General features: G+C 37.1%; 2 protein-coding genes across 2 annotated transcripts in view; both read right to left on the reverse strand.

Annotated features, from left to right (window-relative positions):
- slc12a3 (solute carrier family 12 member 3) overlaps positions 1-10,668 on the reverse strand; it is a 19,365-nt gene extending 8,697 nt beyond the window's left edge. Inside the window, exons 1-8 of the mRNA XM_051723919.1 lie at positions 7,253-10,668; positions 6,329-6,451; positions 2,711-2,786; positions 2,413-2,508; positions 1,587-1,726; positions 595-705; positions 373-484; positions 109-239 (exon numbers count right to left, since the gene is read on the reverse strand). Coding sequence (XP_051579879.1) covers positions 109-239; positions 373-484; positions 595-705; positions 1,587-1,726; positions 2,413-2,508; positions 2,711-2,786; positions 6,329-6,451; positions 7,253-7,504 — 1,041 coding nt within the window. The 5' untranslated portion in view covers positions 7,505-10,668. The remainder of the gene's footprint in view (positions 1-108; positions 240-372; positions 485-594; positions 706-1,586; positions 1,727-2,412; positions 2,509-2,710; positions 2,787-6,328; positions 6,452-7,252) is intronic.
- A 2,227-nt stretch (positions 10,669-12,895) lies between these two features.
- LOC127455788 (nuclear pore complex protein Nup93-like) overlaps positions 12,896-21,779 on the reverse strand; it is a 35,463-nt gene continuing 26,579 nt past the window's right edge. Inside the window, exons 11-22 of the mRNA XM_051723921.1 lie at positions 21,546-21,711; positions 19,466-19,559; positions 18,021-18,212; positions 17,768-17,894; positions 16,877-16,949; positions 16,727-16,771; positions 16,316-16,432; positions 14,614-14,732; positions 13,875-13,992; positions 13,696-13,779; positions 13,461-13,589; positions 12,896-13,168 (exon numbers count right to left, since the gene is read on the reverse strand). Coding sequence (XP_051579881.1) covers positions 13,058-13,168; positions 13,461-13,589; positions 13,696-13,779; positions 13,875-13,992; positions 14,614-14,732; positions 16,316-16,432; positions 16,727-16,771; positions 16,877-16,949; positions 17,768-17,894; positions 18,021-18,212; positions 19,466-19,559; positions 21,546-21,711 — 1,375 coding nt within the window. The 3' untranslated portion in view covers positions 12,896-13,057. The remainder of the gene's footprint in view (positions 13,169-13,460; positions 13,590-13,695; positions 13,780-13,874; positions 13,993-14,613; positions 14,733-16,315; positions 16,433-16,726; positions 16,772-16,876; positions 16,950-17,767; positions 17,895-18,020; positions 18,213-19,465; positions 19,560-21,545; positions 21,712-21,779) is intronic.

Here is a 21,779-nt window from a genome sequence, read left to right on the forward strand (position 1 = left end):
AAGTTATTTGTATAAGAACAACGTTTTAAAGGCTTGATTTTCCACAGAAAAAATATGCTTTATAACATGTTTTATTAAAGTATTACTGAGACTGGAAGCTAAACTTGCCTTCAGGTCTCCAGAGATATTAGCCCCCGCAAGGATGCCTGTAGCTGAGGGGAAGAAGATGGAAAACATGCCAAAGAAACTGCCCTCCGGTCCACGCCAGCCGGGCACAAAGTTATCCGCAAAAATATCGGCTATCGGACACAAACAGAGACACTTTATGGGGAACATATGGGGAACATGTGATCTGACAAGCATTGAGAAAATAAGGATGGAGTGGATTTATTAGTTTGTTTGTGGAAATCATTGACTACATTGCTTTCTCACCTCTGTAGCTGAAAAAACCTCTGGCTTGCTTCTGTGTAGTGGCTGGTATGATGGTACCCACAATGTAACTGGCAAAGGAGACCATTATGACAAAGAAAAACAAGACCTGGGCCTGGGAGAGGAACAGAACCGGAGGCAAACTATGTGTAATTTTGCTTTAATTGATTAAGAGCTGGAACTATTCAGGTACTTGGGCAAAATCGCTTGATTTTTGAAACAAACCTTGGACTCCCATTCCATTCCAGCCATTGAGATAGCCAACAGGCAGGTGACAGTGATCACTCCAATGATACGAATATCATTAAGTCGGTCTACCATGCAAACCTCACTCTCCTGATGTGGGGGTTAGAGATGAATTAAATTTAATTGTGTCAAAATGCAGTTTCAGTTCAAATATGAGCATTTGTCAGTTAAAGGTATTGTACACCCAAAAATGAAAATTCTGAAAAGATGTGTATGAACTTCTTTCTTTTGCTGAACACTAACAATGATTTTTAGAAAAATATCTCAGCGCTGTAGGTCCATATAATGCAAGTGAATGGTGACCAGACCTTTCAAGCTCCAAAGATCACATAAATCTTCACTTTAACATTCTGAATGTGAAAATGAAAGTGGACATTTTTAGTAAAAAAGGATTGAAATTGATCTGTATGTCACCCACACCTATCATATCGCTGAAGATATGGATTTAACCACTGGAGTCTTATGGATTACTTTTATGCTGCCTTTATGTGATTTTTGGTGCTTGAAAGGTCTGGTCACCATTCACTTGCATTGTAAGGGCCCATAGAGCTGAGATATTTTTTAAATAATCTTCAGTTCTACAGAAGAAAGAAATTCATACACATCTGGGATGGCATGCGGGTGAGTAAATGATGTGAGAATTTTCATTTTTTGGTGAAGATCTCTTTAATCAGCTGTGTCTGCTAGACAGCGATGAGATTAACTGGAGATAAAATGGAGAATGGAGTCATCTGCTTCTGAAAAAAAGACTTTAGTAATCTCACATGTGTCTTGTCTAGAGATTTAAAAGAGATCTCAACGATGTCAGAAACTGTGCTATGATCCCAAAATCTGCAATCTAAAGGCATAGATATTAAATGAAACATTACAGATAGCTTCAATAAGTGCGTTTTTGGAACTAGCAGTTTGAAAGAGGAACATTTGAGCAATTAAATATTCATCTGGGCTGTTTGCTGGTCCATATCACCCACCTGCATGAGAGCCTGCACTGTTTCAGCAAAGCCTACAGTGTGCATGGCCACAGCCACTGCATTAGCAAAAGCAAATATAAGCCCAATCGAACCTCCGAGTTCTGGGCCTAAGCTGCGAGAGATCAGGAAATATGTTCCACCTGGGGAAGAAATAAAAAGCATGTAAACCGAATGAAGATTAGAGGTGGCTATTAAATAACATACATGGCTGGGCAATATTGTATTCTTGTGAGAAGTCTGATAAGGGCTAAAAAACTATTAATTAAAGGAATATTCCGGGTTCAATACAACTTATGCTCAATCGACAGCATTTGAGGAATATGAAAAAAAAAAAACTTTTCTTTGAGAAAAGCAAAAAAAAAAAAAATATTTTAAAGAAAAGGAGGGACGAGTCAAAATTAACTTTTGTGGTAATAAATACTATGCCACAAATGCTGTCGACTGAGCTTAACTTGTATTGAACATGGAATATTTATTTGACTATTTTAAGTCTACTCACACAGCACACAGTACTTTACCAGTCAAAAGTGTGGACACACTTGACAGAATGTATGTTTCCTATTATCTTAAAAACCTTTTGAATGAAATAGTTTATGCTTAAAATCTTGAAATTAGTTATGTAAACAAATATAAATTAATTTACAAATATAAAAAAGCTGTAATCAAGGCAAAGAATGGCAACACTGAAGAAGATAAGATAAAAGATAGTTTTGATGTTACATTATTTTGGTCATTACATAATGCCAACACTTAAAAAAAAAAAAGAAACAAAAAAAAAAAGGAAAAAAAGTACACTTTTTTTACTCATATTTTGTCCTGTCTTTACCTCCTTTAACTTTTCCATTAGTGGCAATGGCTGATGTGGACAGGCCAGTGATGCCCGTTATAGAGGAGGACACCAATATAATAATCCAAGTCAGACCTTTAAATTTAGGAGAAGAAACTTGTTCACTTTAAAAAGGACACATGCTGAAACATTGACTTACACTACCAGTATATCACAGCAATACATCGCTTAACAGCCCTAAGGGTTTTTCAAAAAATCATGTGAGCGCTTTTACAGTAAAAACAAAACACAATGTCAGAGATAAGATCAAATATGATAACAACAGAGACTGACATACCAATCCCTGCCTGAGCTGTAATCCAGGGAAGCCTCAAGTACAGAATAACTCCCCAGATATTCAGCATACAGCGGATCTACAGGGAATAAAATAATACAGTAGTAGTGCTGGAGAAGAAGATCAATGCTTTTTGCTTGGCTTCATTCAGATGCTTGGGATATAGCTTTACCCAGCGTTATTATAGTTAATGAAAACTAACTAAAATCATTTTCGTTAACTAAAATAAAAATAAAAACTCAAATGATTGGAAAAAACTGAAACTAAACTAAAATACTTTTTCATAACTCCAAAACTAACTAAAATAAAATAAAAATGATCTCAAATTCATTTTAGTTTTAGTTGTACTAGAGTAAATATGGGGAAAGTGGGACACTACTGGAAATGTTACTTTTCTTGACATTTTGAATTATGATCAAAACGACACATAACCTAAGATTATACCTTTAAAGAAAGCTTAGCATGTCTTCTCTCTTTGTCAAAACCAAAAAACATTTGAAGACCCTCTTTTAAACAAATCCCAGATTTTAATAAGCAGTACTGGTAAAGTGGGACAAAGGAAAAATTATAATATATTTATTTGGAATATTTTTTTTATATTTTCATATACACTTTCACATCATAACATGTAAATTAACTTACTTTTTTATAACCTTAAACATTGCTTTTCCCAGCAGTGGTCATGAAATGAATTCTGCCACACATCCCAAAGTAAAATCTCAAAAAGGTACAGGGATAGTTGACACATCATTTACTCACCCTCATGCCATTCCAGATGTGTATGACTTTCTTTCTTCTGCTGAACACAAACAACAATTTTTAGAAGAACATTTAAGCTCTGTAGGTCCATACAATGCAAGTCAACAGGGTCCAAAACCTTGAAGCTCCAAAAAGCACATAAAGGCAGGATAAAAGTAATTCATAAGTGGTTTAATCAATGTCTTCTGAAGTGATCTAATCTGTTTTGGGTGAGAACAGACCAAAATGTAACTCCTTTTTCACTGTACATCTTGCAATTGTAGTCTACAGGAACGATCATTATTTCAACATCGATTACACTAACTAGTAGAGCTCGCAGAATGCTAGATGGCACTGGGAAATATAATTGAGCTTGAAATCATGATTGCCAAGGAGACAGCTGATGTCAAGATTTATAGTAAAAAAGGACTTAAATATTGATCTGTTTCTCACCCACACCTATCATATCGCTTCTAAAGACGGATATACTGGAACCACTGGTGTCGTATGCATTACTTTTATGCCACATTTATGTGCTATTTGGAGCTTCAAAGTTTTGGCCCCTAATGACTTGCATTGTCTGGCCCTACAGAGCCGAAGAATTCTTCTAAAAATCTTTGTTTGTGTTCAGCAGATGAAAGAAAGTCATACACATCTGGGATGGCATGAGGGTGAGTAAATGATGAGAGAATTTTCATTTTTTGGGTGAACTATCCCTTTAATTGTGTACTCCCTAAATATTAGTTTAGTAAGATATATAATGATTTAAGGAAATACATATGGATACAATGTGGATCAAGCTTAAATGTCTTTTGTCACTTTACCCATATTCACCCTTTATTATAAAATGTGCAACATTTACATGAAAATACCTCTAGATAGAGAGAACACAGGACTGCCCGGAGAAATGTCATAAGGTTTGACTTTTTAAATGATACCAGTAAACGTTCAGCTTTGGCAGCCATGAAAAAAATACTAAAACTAAAATAAAAACTAACTAAACTGATACTACAAAACACTGAGAAAATGAAAATTAAACTAAAACTAACAGACAAACTGTGAAAACAAATGAAAACTAAACTGTAATGAAAAATTTTATATAAAATAGAAATAAAAACTAAATAAAAAATCAAAAACTATAATAACACTGGTTTTACCCATATGCAGTGAGGTCCAAAAGTCCGAGACCATCCGTGAAAATGCTTCTATTTTGCATTTTTCTAAATTATTATTATTATTATTTTACATTACAAATTATTAGCATCACAATTTGAGCGAAAATTTGAATTGAATAATTAATATGAATTTGGGGATTTCGTTTTTATTTTTTATTTTTTTTACGTATTTGGCTTTTCCTCCTTTTGCTTTAATGACAGCATGTACTTAAGTTAGTTCAAGTTCCACAAGTTTGTGCAAAACCTGATGATCCATGTTATTTGGCATGACCTGAGAATTCAATGAAGGCAAGAAAATCTGACCTTTTGTATAAAAGAATTAAAGGAATATTCCAGGTTCAATACAAGTTAAGCTCAATTGACAGCATTTGTGGCATAATGTTGATTACCACAAAAAATTATCTTGACTTACCCCTCCTTTTCTTAAAAAAAAATCAGAAAACTGGGTTACAGTGAAGCACTTACAATGGAAGTGAATGGGGCCAATCGGTAAAATTTAAAGTACTCACTGTTTCAAAAGTACAGCCACAAGATGTAAACAATATGTGTGTTAAGATGATTTTAGTGTGATAAAATCGCTTACCTTTTCTGTGTAAAGTTATCGGCAATTTTACAACTTCATTGCCCTGAAGATATAATTTCAGCAAACCCTAAAATCCTAAAATGACTGTAAAAATGATGATTTAAACAACTTTACAGCTCAAATAATACATGAGTTTTAACATAAGAATTAATATAAGAGCTTTTAGGGGGCCAGGGTAGCTCAGCAAGTAAAGACGCTGACTACCACACCTGGAGTTGCAAGTTCAAATCCAGGGTGTGCTGAGTGACTCCAGTCAGGCTTTCTAAGCAACCAATTGGCCCGGTTGCAAGGGTGGGCAAAGTCACATTGGGCTAACCTCCTTGTGGTCGCTATAATGTGGTTCTCGCTCTCGGTGGGATGCGTGGCGAGTTGTGCGTGGATGCCGCGGAGAATACCGTGAGCCTCCACATGCGCTAGGTCTCCACGGTAATGTGCTCAACAAGCCATGTGATAAGATGCGCGGATTGATGGTCTCAGACATGGAGGCAACTGAGATTTGTCCTCCGTCACACGGATTGAGGCGAGTCACTACGCCACCATGAGGACTTAGAGCGCATTGGGAATTGGGCATTCCAAATTGGGGGAGAAAAGGGGAGAAAAAGAAAAGTATATATATATATATATATATATATATATATATATATATATATATATATGTGTGCTTTTATAAAATCATAAGCTTCACATTTCTGCCATTGAACATACAAAAATTGTCCCCATTCACTGCCATTGTAAGTGCCTCACTGTAACCTCGATTTCTGAAGAAAAAGAGGGACGAGCCGATATACATTTTTGTGGAAATCAGTATTATGCTACAAATGCTCTCGATTGAGCTTAACTTGTTTTTAACCCAGAATATTCCTTTAACATGGAATCAATGTCAATGTCACAAATTTGCTTATATTCAATTAGTGACCTTATACCAGTGCAGAATCTGAAATATTTCCTCTTCATTTTACATCCTAATGCTTCTTCCCTTTAAATTAATTCCAAATACTAAAACTTTGTTTATTTTCAGGTTTAAATCAGATTTGAATCACAGATTGTCAGTGTGGACTCCCCACTGCTATATGTACATCATGAAGCATGTCCTTAAGTGATAACCTTAAATGTCAACCATCTTACCATGACTCCCTGAGCCCATCCAAAACGCGTTGGTTCTGGAGGAGGTTCTGCCGATTCATCTTCCTCTAGGCTCTGTTTGTCCACACTCGTCTCTTCATACAGAGGAGGTGGAGATGGGTCATCCTGGAAGAAATCTTAAATATGCTCATGGAAAAGCATGATGTTTTTTTTTTTTTTTTTTTTTTTTTTTTTTTTTACTGTTGTTTTTCTTTGGATGTTTTTATGTTGAAACCATAATAGTGTGTTCTAATAGTTTAAATCATCCAAAATAGTAAATTGGTTCATATTCTAAGCTATTCAACATTTTCTTTGGATTAGGAATAGCTATCACTAATATAAAGTATTGTGCAAAAGTTTAGGCACTTGTGAAAAATGTTGCATAGTGAGGATTTCTTCAACTATAATGTCATAAATAGTTTTCATTTATCAATTAACATCATACAAAGTCCAGTGAACATAAAAAATCAAAATCAATATATGGTGTGGCCACCTTTGCCTTCAAAACAGCCCCAATTCTCCTACAGTAGGTACACCTGGTCACAGTTTTTCTTGGTTGTTGGCAGATAGGATGTTCCAAGCTTCTTCTATCTATTTAGCTTTTCTCAATTGGTTCTGTCTCTTCATGTAATCTCAGACTGACTCAGTGTTCTGTGGGAGCCATGCCATCTGTTGCAGGGCTCCCTGTTCTTCTATTCTATTCTATTCTATTTGCAAAATTAATGTTTGGGAGTCTAAAATTTCCTATTGACACACTAAAGCTAAAGATATAAATAACCATCTTGAGACAAATGTTTTTGTGAAACATCTTATGTGCCTAAGACTTTTGCACGGTACTGTACTTTAGTGTGACAGCATTGCTTTTATATATGTATCAGTTAATTTATCAAGTGCAATTTTATCAAGTCTCACTGCTGTCATTCCTACCTGAGGGTTGGAGTGAAGCTGAAAGAGAGAAGGTCTTGATTTCTTTGCTCTCCCAAAAACCTCTGTGTTAGTATAGAAGTCATAACTTGGTGGGGTATCCAATGTGTCATATCCAGAAAAGACCCCAGAGCTGTGTGAGGCCACACTGTCAGTATCATAACTGCTACATCCCCCCAGACTGAATTTACGGTCGTCTCCATTGCTCAGTCCCGAAGAGACCGAGAACTGGCTTCTGTTGGTTGTGAGGTTCATTCTTTCATTGGCCTGTGGATGATCTCCACCATAAGTGAATTGACATATGTCTGAGTAAAGCAAGGGGTCGATTCGAAGGGTTATATTATACCTGAGCCGGAAGGAACTGCTTTTGACTGTTTAATTAGTGTGAGAACATATTCAGGACCTTTTTTTAACGGTCATTAATTCTTAAGTGTTGCCATAGGGCCTTTAGCTTGTACTGGGGCTTGTAAACATCCTCAGAACATGTAATGACAAAGATCTTTGGTAAGATATCCTTGACAGAGGTTCTCAAGGACACGTTGCATTTTTTGAGAGTGAGTCCTGCATGTCATTTATGTGAATCTCAAGAGACTGAGAATGAGCACTTTATTTAATATACTATGGAAAACATATAGTTAGCATGTATAATAGGACAATTCCTTGAAATATTGAATTACTATGGCTTATGCAGTTGCTTTTTTTGGACAGATATAGTGACAATGCTTGTGGAAGAGAGATAAATTACAAAACTTTCTGAACAATGAAATGTAATTGTTTGGTTTAGATACAATATATATGGACAAATGGAGAAATATGTTGACCAAGATAGTATATTCATCTTGCTCAGTGAATTTTCCAAGCCGTGACCTTCATTTAGCTGCTTCAAACTGCCATGACAAAGCTCTTGGTGGTTCCAACTGAAAGACTTTGGCCTTGAGCAATGACTGATCATTGCTGTAGCAGTTCCTCATTAACTGAAAGACTAATGTCCACCAGTGCATGTGACCAGGGGAGCAGCATTGGGTTAAGTAATTATTTCTGCAGAAATTGGTCTGGAAGCCCCAAAGGTGGAGCCTTTTCAGTGTAATCAGTGCAAATCCTGCACACGTATCCACAGGTGCTCTCCTTTGAAGCAGATTTTTGATTACATTTCTATTATTAGACACAAAGAGCTTCAGCAGAAAACCAAGTGCTAAATGGACATATTGAAAACCTCATGTTTGAGGGGATCTGTCATAGCAAGGAATTTAAGACTGTACAAAGCAATTCAAACTAAAATGTAAACTAGTCTATTATATGTTAAATGTATATAATAAGTCAAAGTAATGTTTCATTACACCAAAAGAATATAGATTTAAACAGATATAAAAATAAAAATAAAAAATCTAAAATTGTGATGAAGAAATGAAGGAGCAAGCATGTAATTAGAATGTAGTGGGGTCCCAAAGTCTGAGACCACACTGAAAATCTAGGATTCAAAATCTAATTTAAAACTGTTGTAGGATCTTGAAAAATTTAAAACAAAGAAATGTTATGACATAAAATTAAGAGGACATATTTGAGATTCGGCACTATTTCTAAGTCAAATAATCAAATTTAAGCAAATTTGTGACAGTGACCATATTAACTACTTTGTACAAAAGTTTAATTTCCTCTTTGAAGATGAAGATGCTCCTTGGAACATTCACAAATGATAGCATTTTGGAACAAACCAAATACTAGCCACATCCACACTAATCTGTTTTCAGTTTCCTAATGTCATAGTTTTCCAAAGTAGGCCTAAGTGGTAATGGAGAGTGTTTTCCATTCTAGTGTGGAAGAGAGGTGTAAACGTGGTGAAATCAATGCGTTTTCAAACGAAAACATATTAGTGTGGACACAGCCTCAGAAAGTCTGAAATTTGTCCATTTTTTAACCTTCCAATTCTGTTTGGTAATTGTTGATTAAAATCAGTTTTTCTGATGTAATAAGAATGGTTTTGTTTATATGAGAGGTACAAGACTTTATGACTTTCCCCCCACTTGCCATCTGAAAAAAAAAAAAAAAAAAAAAAAATTGGACTTGATTCGATAAGTCTAAGTGGTCATAAAAAAATACAATAAACCTTTGCTGTTTGTGGTCAAAAACTGACTGACTATAGGAAATGAAAAAAAGAAGCAATTTCTTTTATTTGTCAAATGCAATATAAAAATCAGCCACAATGCAGAAAAACACCCACAGAACACACACACACACACACACACTTACACACAGACACAAATTAACTGGTGACAATAATACAGAGCTTTCTTTTCTGGAGCATTTTTGTGAAATAAAATCTATAAATCCACAATGCAGAATACACACATGATGAGGGGGTAAGACCATAACACACCCACAATGCAGCACACACACTCACTCACACACAGAAATAAATGGGAGAGACTAACACAGAACGCAGAACACAACACACACAAACACACACACACACACATGTTGGGTTTTCATGTTTTATGAGGATTCTCCATTGACATAATGGTTTTTATACTGTACATACTTTATATTCTATCCCCTAACCTTAACTCTCACAGAAAACTTTCTGCATTTTTACATTTTCAAAAAACATCATTTAGCATGATTTATAAGCTCTTTTCCTCATGGGGACCGACTGATTGTCCGCACAATGTCAGAAATGTCAGGTTTTACTATCCTTGTGGGGACATGTGGTCTCTACAATGTAGGTAATACATGGACACACACACACTCACACACATGCACGCCCACATACCCACATACAATCACACATACCCACATACACTCACGCACGCATTCAGAGAACAAAGAACAAAGTCTGAGTCTTCTCTTTTATGCACTAATAGAATTTTCACAGTCCTTTGCCGTTCATTTCTGTTTATAACTGTTAATTTTCTTGACATTACTATTCATTTAATTTACTACATTTTGATGTTTAGTAACAATAAACTAATTATTTTGTTACCAATCATTTATGTCTTCTCTTTGTAACACCAGGTCAGGTTTGACTGTAAGCATAATGTGACATTATTGCAAAAACTGACACCTCAAAACAGTTAAAAAGCACAAAAATGCTAAATCTCCACAAATAATAGTTTAATAATGTCTAAATATCTATCTAAATGCATAACTTGTGATAACATTTAGAATTACTACACAGTAGGTGGCTGCATAGAACACTGCAGCCATCTACTTGCTATTACTGTCTTTACAAGTCATGTTTTTTTCTTTTTTCACCAGATTACAGTAATCTGCCCCCAATACCTGACACATTCTCTTATAAACTTCATGTTTCAACTTATAGAAGTGAAGGTTTTTACTGTTTTGAGTTAAATAAATGTGCTTATTTGCATATGCAAATGAATGATGAAATCGAAAAATGTGTATGTAAATACTTAAGATAAAAAAAAAAAATAAAATCCCCAAATAAGTGCATATTTTCCCCCCACATACTTCAGGGAAGATGAAATGTTATAATTTCTTTAAGAAAAAAAAAAAAAAAAGTTACACCTGTACTGTGTACAGTCAAAAATGACAGCAAACAGCAAGCTAGGCGGCTCTACTTGAACAGAATAGGAGGGTTAATTGAACATTTTACTCAAGTTGTTATGCTGATCAAATAATTTGCAAGGAAAAATGTATTGAATTTGAAATGCCAAATTGCATTTTCACTAGTGATTTCAGAGTTTTGGACCCCACTGTATACATAATACACAATTTTCTGCAGAACAATGATACTAATGAGAAACTTAATCTTGGTTGTGCAAATGTTTTATTTCAAAGAACCACTGCCATGATTTTAAAGGACTTTTATACATGCTTTACACATGTACATAACTATATAGTCTGTAAAAGGGATGGATGAGGTGATCCTTATGAACAAATGAGTCTTCTGAGGTAGAGCTCCTCTTTGTGATGCTGTTGGTAGTGGTGTGGTGCCACCCTGGTGTTGTGAAATAGCCGGCTTATCGTGGACGTGTGACATCGGCCTGATTCACAACACCAGCTGCAGCACACGCACCTTACACACCAGTCTGAGTGGTGTGAAGATGAATCTTTGTCTTCCATGTCTTCTTTCTCTCCAGGTTTCAAACAGAACAGAGTTCCTGTCCAACATGTCTGACATACTGTGATAACAGCAGAGTTCCCACACTCCAGTGAATTTCCATTTCTTTTCCATGGATAAAAGACTTGAAAAACCATTCAAATTAGCTGACAGACCATTTGGCTAATGAAACAATTTGTGAGCCATTTTGACCAATTCATTGCGAAGAACGTCAAAAACTCGATTCACAAATCGGATATCACTATAGTTTGCAAGCAGGTTTTACTCAACACAAGAGCAATACACAGAGCATAGCTATAAAGCAATCATAGCAATTTCATGACTTTTAAGATTTTATTATTTTCCATGACTTGTCTGGGCATGAAAAACACAATTTTTAAAATCCCTAAAAAAAAAATTTGTTGTTGTTTTTTTAAAGTTTCCCCATGATCATGGGAACTGTAGAATAAACAGTAAATTATATTAGGACTAGATTCTTCTTTGCTGAAGACATTTTGTTTAAAGACTGAACTGCAGTGTAGACAAAGTTTTCATTATTCCCCACTGTACCGAAGAATGGTTTTAATTAGAGTAATTCCAGCATCTTAAATTTAGGACAGTGGATTGTAATATCACAGATATCCAGATGCTAACAGTTAAAAATGCAAAGCAGAGCTTAGAGGGAGCTGAAGCAGACACTGCAGTCGGGTGTGACGAAGCCAACACGTCCATCTGTGTGCTCTACGGGCATTTCCTCCATAACCCACCATCTGCTGAGAGAATCAGTGTCACACATACACACTACTGCTCTCTAACTCTCTTTGAAAAGGGCTTCAAATCTACCCTGACAGGCCACTTATTTGTACAGTAAGTTTGTTTCACAACCTAGTTTTTGATGATGAATGCGTGAGTGAATAAGCCAGGGCGTAAAGTACAGTGCATAGCCACCAAATCTGTTCGTTAACTAATCTCCAGGGGCAGATCATGGTCCCACGAGGCTCCAGGGCACATGTTATTGGAAGCCCACCTGCCACTGCACCCAGTGGCAGACCCCTTGTCCAACATTAAGTTTCAAGGGTGATTCGGTTAACAAATTTAGGAAACACGTGTTTTGGTGAGCTAACATTAGACAAAAAAATAGAAGTCTATATGAATCATAAGCATTTAACATGGATTCTGCGAACAGTATTTGAATAACAATGTTTGAACTCCCTTTGAACCATGCACCAATGGTCAGCTCATGTGGCCCGAGGCTTTGGAGCCCATAGGAAATTAGCCCGGTCCATAATTCAGCCCTGCTAATCTCATTGTTTGCAATACCATAAAATAATATCTGATCTACCAAATGTGATCTACAAATCGATTGTTTGAGACTGGATATCATGAGGTATAAAATGGTAATCATGTATTTGCTTAGCCTCAAATAACATTTAATATATGACTTTAGCTTTAAAATAATTCATGCATGCAACATGCATAAAACTAAAATGAACATACTGGGAGGACGAAACAAAGACGACACTTCAAATTAACTAACTTTTGGAAAAACAATGAGGGTTTGTGATAATAGACAGGAAACAGAAACAAAATGGAACTGAACATATATTTTTTTTTTATTTCAAATTATGAAAAAAAAAAAAAAAAAAAAAGAAGAAGAAAATTACAAATATAAATCGACACCAAATTATGGTGGAATGAGGATAAAGAAAGAGTTGCTGGGCAAGACAGGAGAAGGGTAGGGTAGGTGGGTCTCAGTTCATTAGAACCTCCATCTGAACCAGCCTGGCATTGGTATCTCCAGCCATCCGATACGGAATCATCCCGGCAAATGTGATCAGTGCCCGGGCCTGACAGCGCAGCAGCTGCAGAGAAAAGCAGGCAAATACAAAGGCATGACTTCAAGCTTCAAGCAGGTGCTTCTAACAGAACAAAATGGAAAGAAGCTCATCTCATAAATCAGGATTAACAGGCAGTCATAACAGTCATGTCTAATGTTCAGTGAACAATTGACAATGCAGTTTGGATATAGGAGGCTTCAGTGTATTGGAAAACATGTACACAAAGTATAAATTAATACATTATTGGACCCAGAATTGGCTTCACACTTGAATAAGCAATGATCATGAGGTTTTATCATAGAGAATATGGTCTTACTGTGTCTCGGTCATCTAAGGTACGCTGTGGTCTTCCTGGTGTGCCTGCTGTAGCCCCCTTTAGACGCTTGTACTGCGTGAACAGAATATTCATTGTGGCGAGAAGAACCTCAGACAAATTATGTCTGACCTGTAGAAAGGTTCAACACAATGGCGAGAATGTCACATGAATAAAGGCTGCCATTCCAAGCATTACAAATCCCACATCTCAGATTAGTTCCAGTCAGATCTCTTACTTCATCGCTAAAATTTCTAAAGGCAGCGACCCGCTCCTCAACACTGTCCTGACTTAAAGGAACCAGCTTCAGTCTCTCAATCACCTGATAAAGAGTAACAGAAAAAGAGAGCTGTAACTGGTTAAACACAGCAAGATTGAGCAATGGTCAGTAGGGGTTTTACTCCTACAGGAACTTACATCGTAGGCTCGATCAATGTGGCCAGCGTGGTACTCATCAAAGAACGTCATTAGGTCCAGAAGCAGGTAGAAGGTGCTATCTACAGACTTTTCCCCAGCTATACCGTTAGCACGGTACCTGTAACCACAGAAATACAAGGTACCATTTGGTGTTGATCAATGAAATCTACAGGACCAAAATACTATGATTCAGCACGAATCCCACCATGGAGGTTTATGATGCAAATAAACTATGCAGTGCAGTGGTTCTCAACAGAATTTGCTTCAAGACCCAGATTTTACATTGGGCATCAAGTAGCATCTCAACTCAGAACCAAAACTGATTATCATACAAAAGTTAACAAAACTGTCCTAAAAATCGAACACTGAAATGTACTATTACCGGTTTCGAGGATTAGGGCATGTCATGAAACCTGTCCATGTTGGCATCAGCCTAATTTGGATAGCTTCTACCAAGTGACAGATTAATTTGGCACAAATTACAACATTTAACATCAACAACAAAAGATATGTGAAGTGTTTCTCACTTTAAAAGCATATTTATTTTGCTATCCTAACTATGTATGATTATATGGTTAGCTGCATTTAGCATTGTTTTTTTCCCTGCTGACCATAACATTATCAAGACATTTGAGAGACACATTTTTTTAATCATGACCCACCAGTTAAGAACCACTGTTACAGTGTACCTATAACGGGGCCAATGTACCACTTTATTGTTTAAATGGTAAATCCTCACCGTTCAGCAATAGCCACTGCCATGTTCTTGAGTCGCTCTTTGTTAGACTGGGGTTCGCTGACTTGAGCAATAACTGGACTCAACAATCTGTTAATCAGCTCCAGAACCTTATCAGGGTTCTGATGCAGAAAGAAAAGAGGTTTTAGATTCCATATTGTATAGACCAGGGACTGAAAATGTTCCAAGGAACGAAAAACGAACACATTTTTTTGCAGAATTACATAACCGAAAATGGGAACGAAGTCCCTTTCAATTGTTCCGGAGTGAAAGCTTTATTTTTGAAATGTTGGTAATTGGTTAATTTCGTTCTGATAATTTTTTTCATGAAACCAAAGTCTAAATGGTTTATTACAGAACATTTTTGGAATTACACCACTTCCTGTTGCCCAAAAAATGAAGCTCCTCTCTTTTTAGTAGAACATGATTATTAGCATGTGCTTTGATTCTGAAGGAAACTGCTGCATCATATATTTCTTTGCCTAATTGCACATTGTGGATATAGCCTTCTGTGACATGCTGAAGACCTTTTAGACAACTATATATAATTACTCCAAATACATGCATTGTTAATCCAAAAACAAATAAAATACTGAGCTATTTTTGTTTTGATTCAGATTTTTGCTGCCGGGTTCTGAACAAAAATCAGATCTGTAATTAAACAAATTATTAAAATAAAATAACTATTACATATTTAAAATGAAGTAATTTGGCCTGCATAAGATGACGTTTAATCCAAACATGCCCAAGCGGTGTGTTCACGCATGCAGGAGAGACATTTTGGTTATTAATTTATTTTAGAAGGCCAGATGTGTTTTTGAAACATTTAAAATATTTTTGGGGACATATTTAATATTAAGAATATGTTTATTGAAAAGATTTTATTTTATATAGGTATACTTTGCTTGTTATGATTTCTATGCTGATAATTCCCCCACATGGGGAAAAAAAATGTAAGTGCTTATCACTTATTTTTTATTAGTATAGGCAAGTCCCTTATCCAGACTAGGTCCCTTTTTTTCTTGAGATGGTAACACTGCAACTGGTACATCACCCACTCTTAGCATAGAGTACATTTATTTATTTTTTTCTCCCAATTTGGAATGCCCAGTTCCCAATGTGCTTTTAAGTCCTCGTGGTCGCGTAGTGATTCGCCTCAGTCTGGGTGGCGGAGGACGAATCCCAGTTGCCTCCGCGTCTGAGACAGTCAAACCGCGCATCTTATCACGTGGCTTGTTGAGCGCGTTGCCACGGAGACATAGCGCGTGTGGAGGCTTCACGCCACCCACACTCAACTCACCACGCGCCCCACCGAGAACGAACCACATTACAGCGACCACGAGGAGTTTACCCCATGTGACTCTACCCTCCCTAGCAACCGGGCCAATTTGGTTGTTTAGGAGACCTGGCTGGAGTCACTCAGCATGCCCTGGGATTCGAACTAGTGAGCTAGTGAACTCCAGGGGTGGTAGCCAGTGTCTTTTACCACCGAGTACATTTTAAAAAATAAAGTTATTAACCGTTCTTTAATTTCGTTCTAATCTTTTACCAGTTGCAAAAGGAGGCAGCAGAACGCTGGAACCGGAACAAAATACAGTTTCTGCTCAGAACGAACCGTAATGAAAAACATTTTAAACCCTGGTATAGACATCTACTCTCAGATCCCAGACTAATAAACCCAACAGCATATCATGACTCAGCTTACCTTGGCTAACTCGTACAGTTTAACAGCCTCCTCAAACAACCCCTTGTTCTCAGCCTCCGAGGCTACTTTAGTGATGATGGCCCGTGTGTCTCCAGCAAACTTGTCAATCACACCAGGCTGAAGGGATTCATACAAAAACTGCTTAGAGCTCAGCAGGACTTTGAATGCACAATTGTGTTGTCAAATGGCTTTAAGCATGAAAGGGCAGACTGTGTTGTAAAGGCCTTTGAGACAATAGAACATTCTACAGAATCCTGTAAGGCTGAATAAGGAAAATAATGAACGCGTCTGTGCAAAATGACTCGAAATAAGTTACAGAGAAAGAACAGTGGCATGTTCAAAGCCAGTCTTCAAGTCATACTGCTAGTCATGTGACATCTAATTAGAGGAACACAAAAGCTTCCAACATACCTTTCTGCTGCCATCTTTTTCAAGTCTTCCAAGAAGCATATCAAACTACAGAAAGACAGAGTTAAGTATTAACAGATATTATGTAATAGTAATAATACTAATTAGCATGCAGAATATCTTCCTTCAATGAGAATGCACGCGTTTTTTTACCTCCCGACTCTCGATGACTAGCTCGCTGACACAGCGCATAAACATGTTTTCTCCTTGGCTGTCCTTCTCATTCCTGTGACCAATCAGAGAACGGGACATCAAAGATTGTGAGTTCCCAGTCAGTGCAGTACAGTAATTACACCATTTGTAGCATGAAAGCACTTTGGCCTGTTCACTTTATGATACACATGCAAACCCCAAGATAAAAAACTTTTAGAAGATCAACTGTTTCCTTTTTGTAACAATAGCTGTGAGGTCTCTTAGGGCGAGTTACCACTGAATTCTCAGTGTGCATGGAATGGGTTTAATCATTCATGGATCATTCATGGAAGGTTCAGAGTTATTCATGACAACTTAATCACTTCTTGGAGAGGGATTTCCACTCTAATTTTCAGAGAAATTGAAATGACTTTCAGTTCAGCCACTGATCAAACAAAAACAGAATCTGATCTAAGAATAGGTTCTGTGTATCTTAAGTATAGATTTGTTTAACAGCTGAGAAAGACGACTGATTTGAGATCAGATGTTGTATTGTTACCAAGATGACCCCAGAGTGAGGGTGAACGAGAGATTTACATTCAGGAATTTTTCAGAATCGATTGTCATTCAAATGAACAATAAATTAACTGTTAATGTTAATACCCACTATGTGCCCAATAATATAGCGTACTTTTCAATATATGTATAAAAAAAATAACAATAATGCAATCATAAATGTGCAACTTAAATCCACTGTGTTTTTATATATTTAGATAATGTTATAAGAATTTAATTAAATTTACTGTTGTTATTATTATAATTAATATGTATAATAAAATACTGAAACGACTCCACATGCTGTGGAACAGCCTGCATGATTGTTGATCATGAGCCGCCGTAGGGCGAGCATACCGCAGGAAGTAAAAGTACTGCAGGGCCTCTCGAGGGTCAGTGGACTCAAACTTTCGGGTGTAGAGCATCAGCAGCCTGATGAAGTTTAGCCTTCGCACCATTGGAGGATCTCCTGCCTCCTGACTCACTGAAAGCAAGATATCAGAAATCTCTTTAGAAGGATCATTTATCAGTGAATCTAAATAACTGTAATGTTAATACAAGTAGTCCACACTATACTTCAGAGAACATAAACATTTGAACAGTAGCTTACAAAGTTGTGCACTTTGGCCCGATGATTTGAGTAGCAGTTTGAGTTCATACAGAACCAAAGCTACATGAACGGCATGGCTGCGCAGGCGCTCCACTCGGAAGAGGAACGCTATGGCCGCCTCGAACTGCGCAGTCAGGAAAAGCACCTGGAAGTATAGGAAGGGCTGGTGGCTAGCCGAAAAATGAGATTCACCTGCAAAAAACAATTAAAACAGTGTCCTACTAATGCCACAACACCCTTACAAACACATTTATGAGTCTTTGGAATATTCTGCAAGTGGTTTAGGATTCATCTAAATCACAACGTGCACATGCAAATATAGCCTGTAAGGATTTGTTACTTAAGGAATTTAAATGCTTCTTTAAGCAAGTAATGGGTTCCGCATAAATCTTCCTCAGCTGTGGAGTGCTTAAATAGGCTGATTCATTTCCATTTGCATGCGTTGATATAATCCCTTCTCATTTAAACTGTGGTTAAAACTGACGTCTTAAAACAGCATTGAAAAGACCTGCTGCAACTTTGCATGGACCGTAATGGCAGCGCAGCTGGGAGTGAAGTCGTCTTATCAGCGAGAGAGGGAGTCTTTAATGTGGTGTACTGCAGGAGCGCTGGAGAGATAAGACTGACTCATCAGGCAGGTGGTAGAAACTAAGTGGATGCCTTTTTAAAATTGGGCAGGGAGAAGTTTAAGCTGTGAGAAAACAGCACAATGACATGCACTTTTATCTGGGCTAGGCACACTGGAAGAAACTGAATAGGGGTTTTGCATACTGACTAACTTCCTACTCTTTCAAATACCCATTTAAAGCTCTTCCTTCAGGACTGAAGAGAATCTACAGATAAGCGAGATGATTTATTGGCTTTATTGAATGATTTGACCAGAGATTTGCTCTTGCGAAACCTCTTGTTTAATAGAGCTGAGATCTCTCCCAGTGCATTGTTAGGACACTGCGATACTGTCAACATATTATAATTAATTTTGTAACTCTAATATTTTTTTTTCTAATGTCTGACTAATATATCGGCCAGGTTAATGAATCAATGATAACTCTGCCTGGTTAACTGAAGTTCTTCTTGAGTCAGTGACAAAATATACTGACAGCAATGTCAATGTATAAAGCACATTTTCTGATTTCAATCATTTTTTGAGTGAATTTTGAGTAAAAAGAGTAAAATATTTCAATATGATATAAAATATTTCAATTGACTAAATGTCACAAACGTGCTTATTTGATTAGTGATCTGGAAATGTCTTTTTTATTTTTCAAATTTATTTCCAGGTTTTAATTAGATTTTGAATCCCAGGTTTTCAATGTGGACTCAGACCTTTCAACCTCACTGTATATAGGCATTATTTTGCCCATCGCTGCTCTCTAGATGTTAGCATCATTAATTGAAAAACCCATTTTGTTGATCACTATTATTTACTGTTAAAAATAACTCACCGTAGTCCTCCAGTAGTTGCTTTTGAAACTGGGCCAAAGTCATCCTGTCCTGAGGAGAACTGCTGCCGTCCTCATCAAAACACACTTGATTTAGCTGGAAGGGACAAAGGACAGTTCAAAACAATCAGTTTTGGAATCAGTGCTAAATCTATTCAGATTTCTTAAGAGCCCAATCATTATCCAAACTTAGGCTGGGTGAATACGGTGCAAGTTCTGACACTCAGGAGGTCGTAAGCCCCCTGCACATGTTACGAGTTTATCTGATAATCGTTTAGATGCAGTTGTACACATCATGACTATATGACCTGGGGAATTCTGATGCAATCACATGGATTTTCACACTAGTTATCATTATAAAACAAAGCTAGAGGAGGCAATTGCTTTCCGTGTGGCAGTAATAGTTTGTGATTTAAAACTAAAAAAAGATGACGACTGGTAGGGCCAGGGGATGTGTTAACTGAAAACTCATCATCATTTACCTTTTTTTTTCTTTTTTTTTTTTAAATTGACTGATAATTATTTTAAATGATCTCCCACATTTGACAGATTCGGATTTCAAGGGTAGGCTGTCTTATTTCATGACTGCATACATCAATCATTACGCCAGTGTGTTACCGCCAGTTACTGCATGATAATAAAGTGCACCAAAAGTTCAAGATTAAAAAGAAAGTGAACAAAATCGCCAGACCGTTTCTGCCACTTGCAGTATACCTGATTTCTGAGTTGTTTAAGTGGAGTACCTGTAGCTTCAGATATGCTTGCTTCTCATCTATGTCACTGCATATTCAGACATACTGAAGAAGATCCATGAAGTCTTGTCAATGTGACTATAATTTAAAGCTGCATGTAGCCAGCAAAGTTTAAAAACCTTGTTTTATTGCAGCGGTTGATTGACAGATAGAACTTTCACTCTAGAAATCTTTGGTTTCACCAGACTCACACTTGGGAAGTCAAAAATCTATCACAAATCCACTATTGTGTGCACAACAATTGTAATGGATAATACATGTCACCGAATGTAGCCCTAGAACTGAGATGAATAGAAGAATGACGGATAAAAATAGACCACGAAGGAAACTCAGTCCGTCAAGAGTAATAAAGATAATTTTTCAAGTGCAACTTCTGGGTATGGCAAAGGATTTGTTTGAAGAGCAGAGAACAGTATGGCATTTCAGTCAAATCTTTCTCAGTGGTTGAGAAAAATTTGGGAAAAGCATAGTTGTACCCATTTTCGCTAAATGTGAAAAAGCTTTATGAACACTAAGTTTTCATAGATCGTGCAAGTTCTCTTTACTGGTCAACTTCAGGCTGATCGCAAAATCAACTTCTTTAACCACACACACCTCATGAATTCAAGCTGACAGTGCCTGAATTTTTTCAACATGTTTAAAAAATTATCAGGTGGTCGTAAGCCCCTCCGCTCCGCTCGTAATACCTCTCACATGATGCGAGCCATGACCACACGAGTACAAACAATTTCTCCGTCAGGAGCTTGCACGACATGCAAAAAAAGCACCATGTATGCGCGTGGCCTAACAGACAAACAGGGCTTAACTAATTTAAAGCTGAAGAAAGTCATTTATGCACTACTAACACCACCGAATGGAACTGGACAAATAAACAATGTTTTCAAAACAGCTTTCTGAATACGCCCCTCGTCTGCTGTTGTTCAAAGTCAGATAGTCCCGCCCCAACTCATGCCATTGGTTGAGTAACGTTGTTGGGTGGGGTATAAGCGGGTCGCTCGAAACAAATACAGGAATTTTTATAGCGTCACAGAGACACAGTGTTTACAGATTTTCAAGAAAATTAATCTATGAATGGCTGACTTATAGTTGTCTCTGCATATTAAGCGGGAATAGAAGAAAGTATTTTAACACAGAGAAAGTTACATACTTCAGCTTTAAACTCAACTGCAGCAATATCTGCAGTAGAAAATCAAATATACGGTACGTCCACAAGATGAGAACAACATCTGTGGGAGTCTTTGGATTTTTTTCTTTTTTTTTTGTGTGTTTTTATTGCAATGTTTGCTCAGATCTGCAACAAGGTCTATATCAGTGACCAGAGGACCTCTAACCTTGAGCCACAAGTAGTCTTCCGTCTTATCAGCTACCTCTCCGTGGTTGTCAGCAATGTCGCATTTGCCGATGAGACAGTAGACGGCGCGCTTGTAAGGGTCTGCGCTGTTCCTCAGCACACGCCGGTAATGAAGCCGCAGTTTATTCTCTGTAGCTGGAGACAGACTGAAAAACACACACATACACAAAAAAAAAACACACACACACACACAAAAAAACAGCACACTGGTTTA

This window comes from Myxocyprinus asiaticus, chromosome 18 (assembly GCF_019703515.2).
Source record: "Myxocyprinus asiaticus isolate MX2 ecotype Aquarium Trade chromosome 18, UBuf_Myxa_2, whole genome shotgun sequence".
NCBI classification, from domain to species: domain Eukaryota; kingdom Metazoa; phylum Chordata; class Actinopteri; order Cypriniformes; family Catostomidae; genus Myxocyprinus; species Myxocyprinus asiaticus.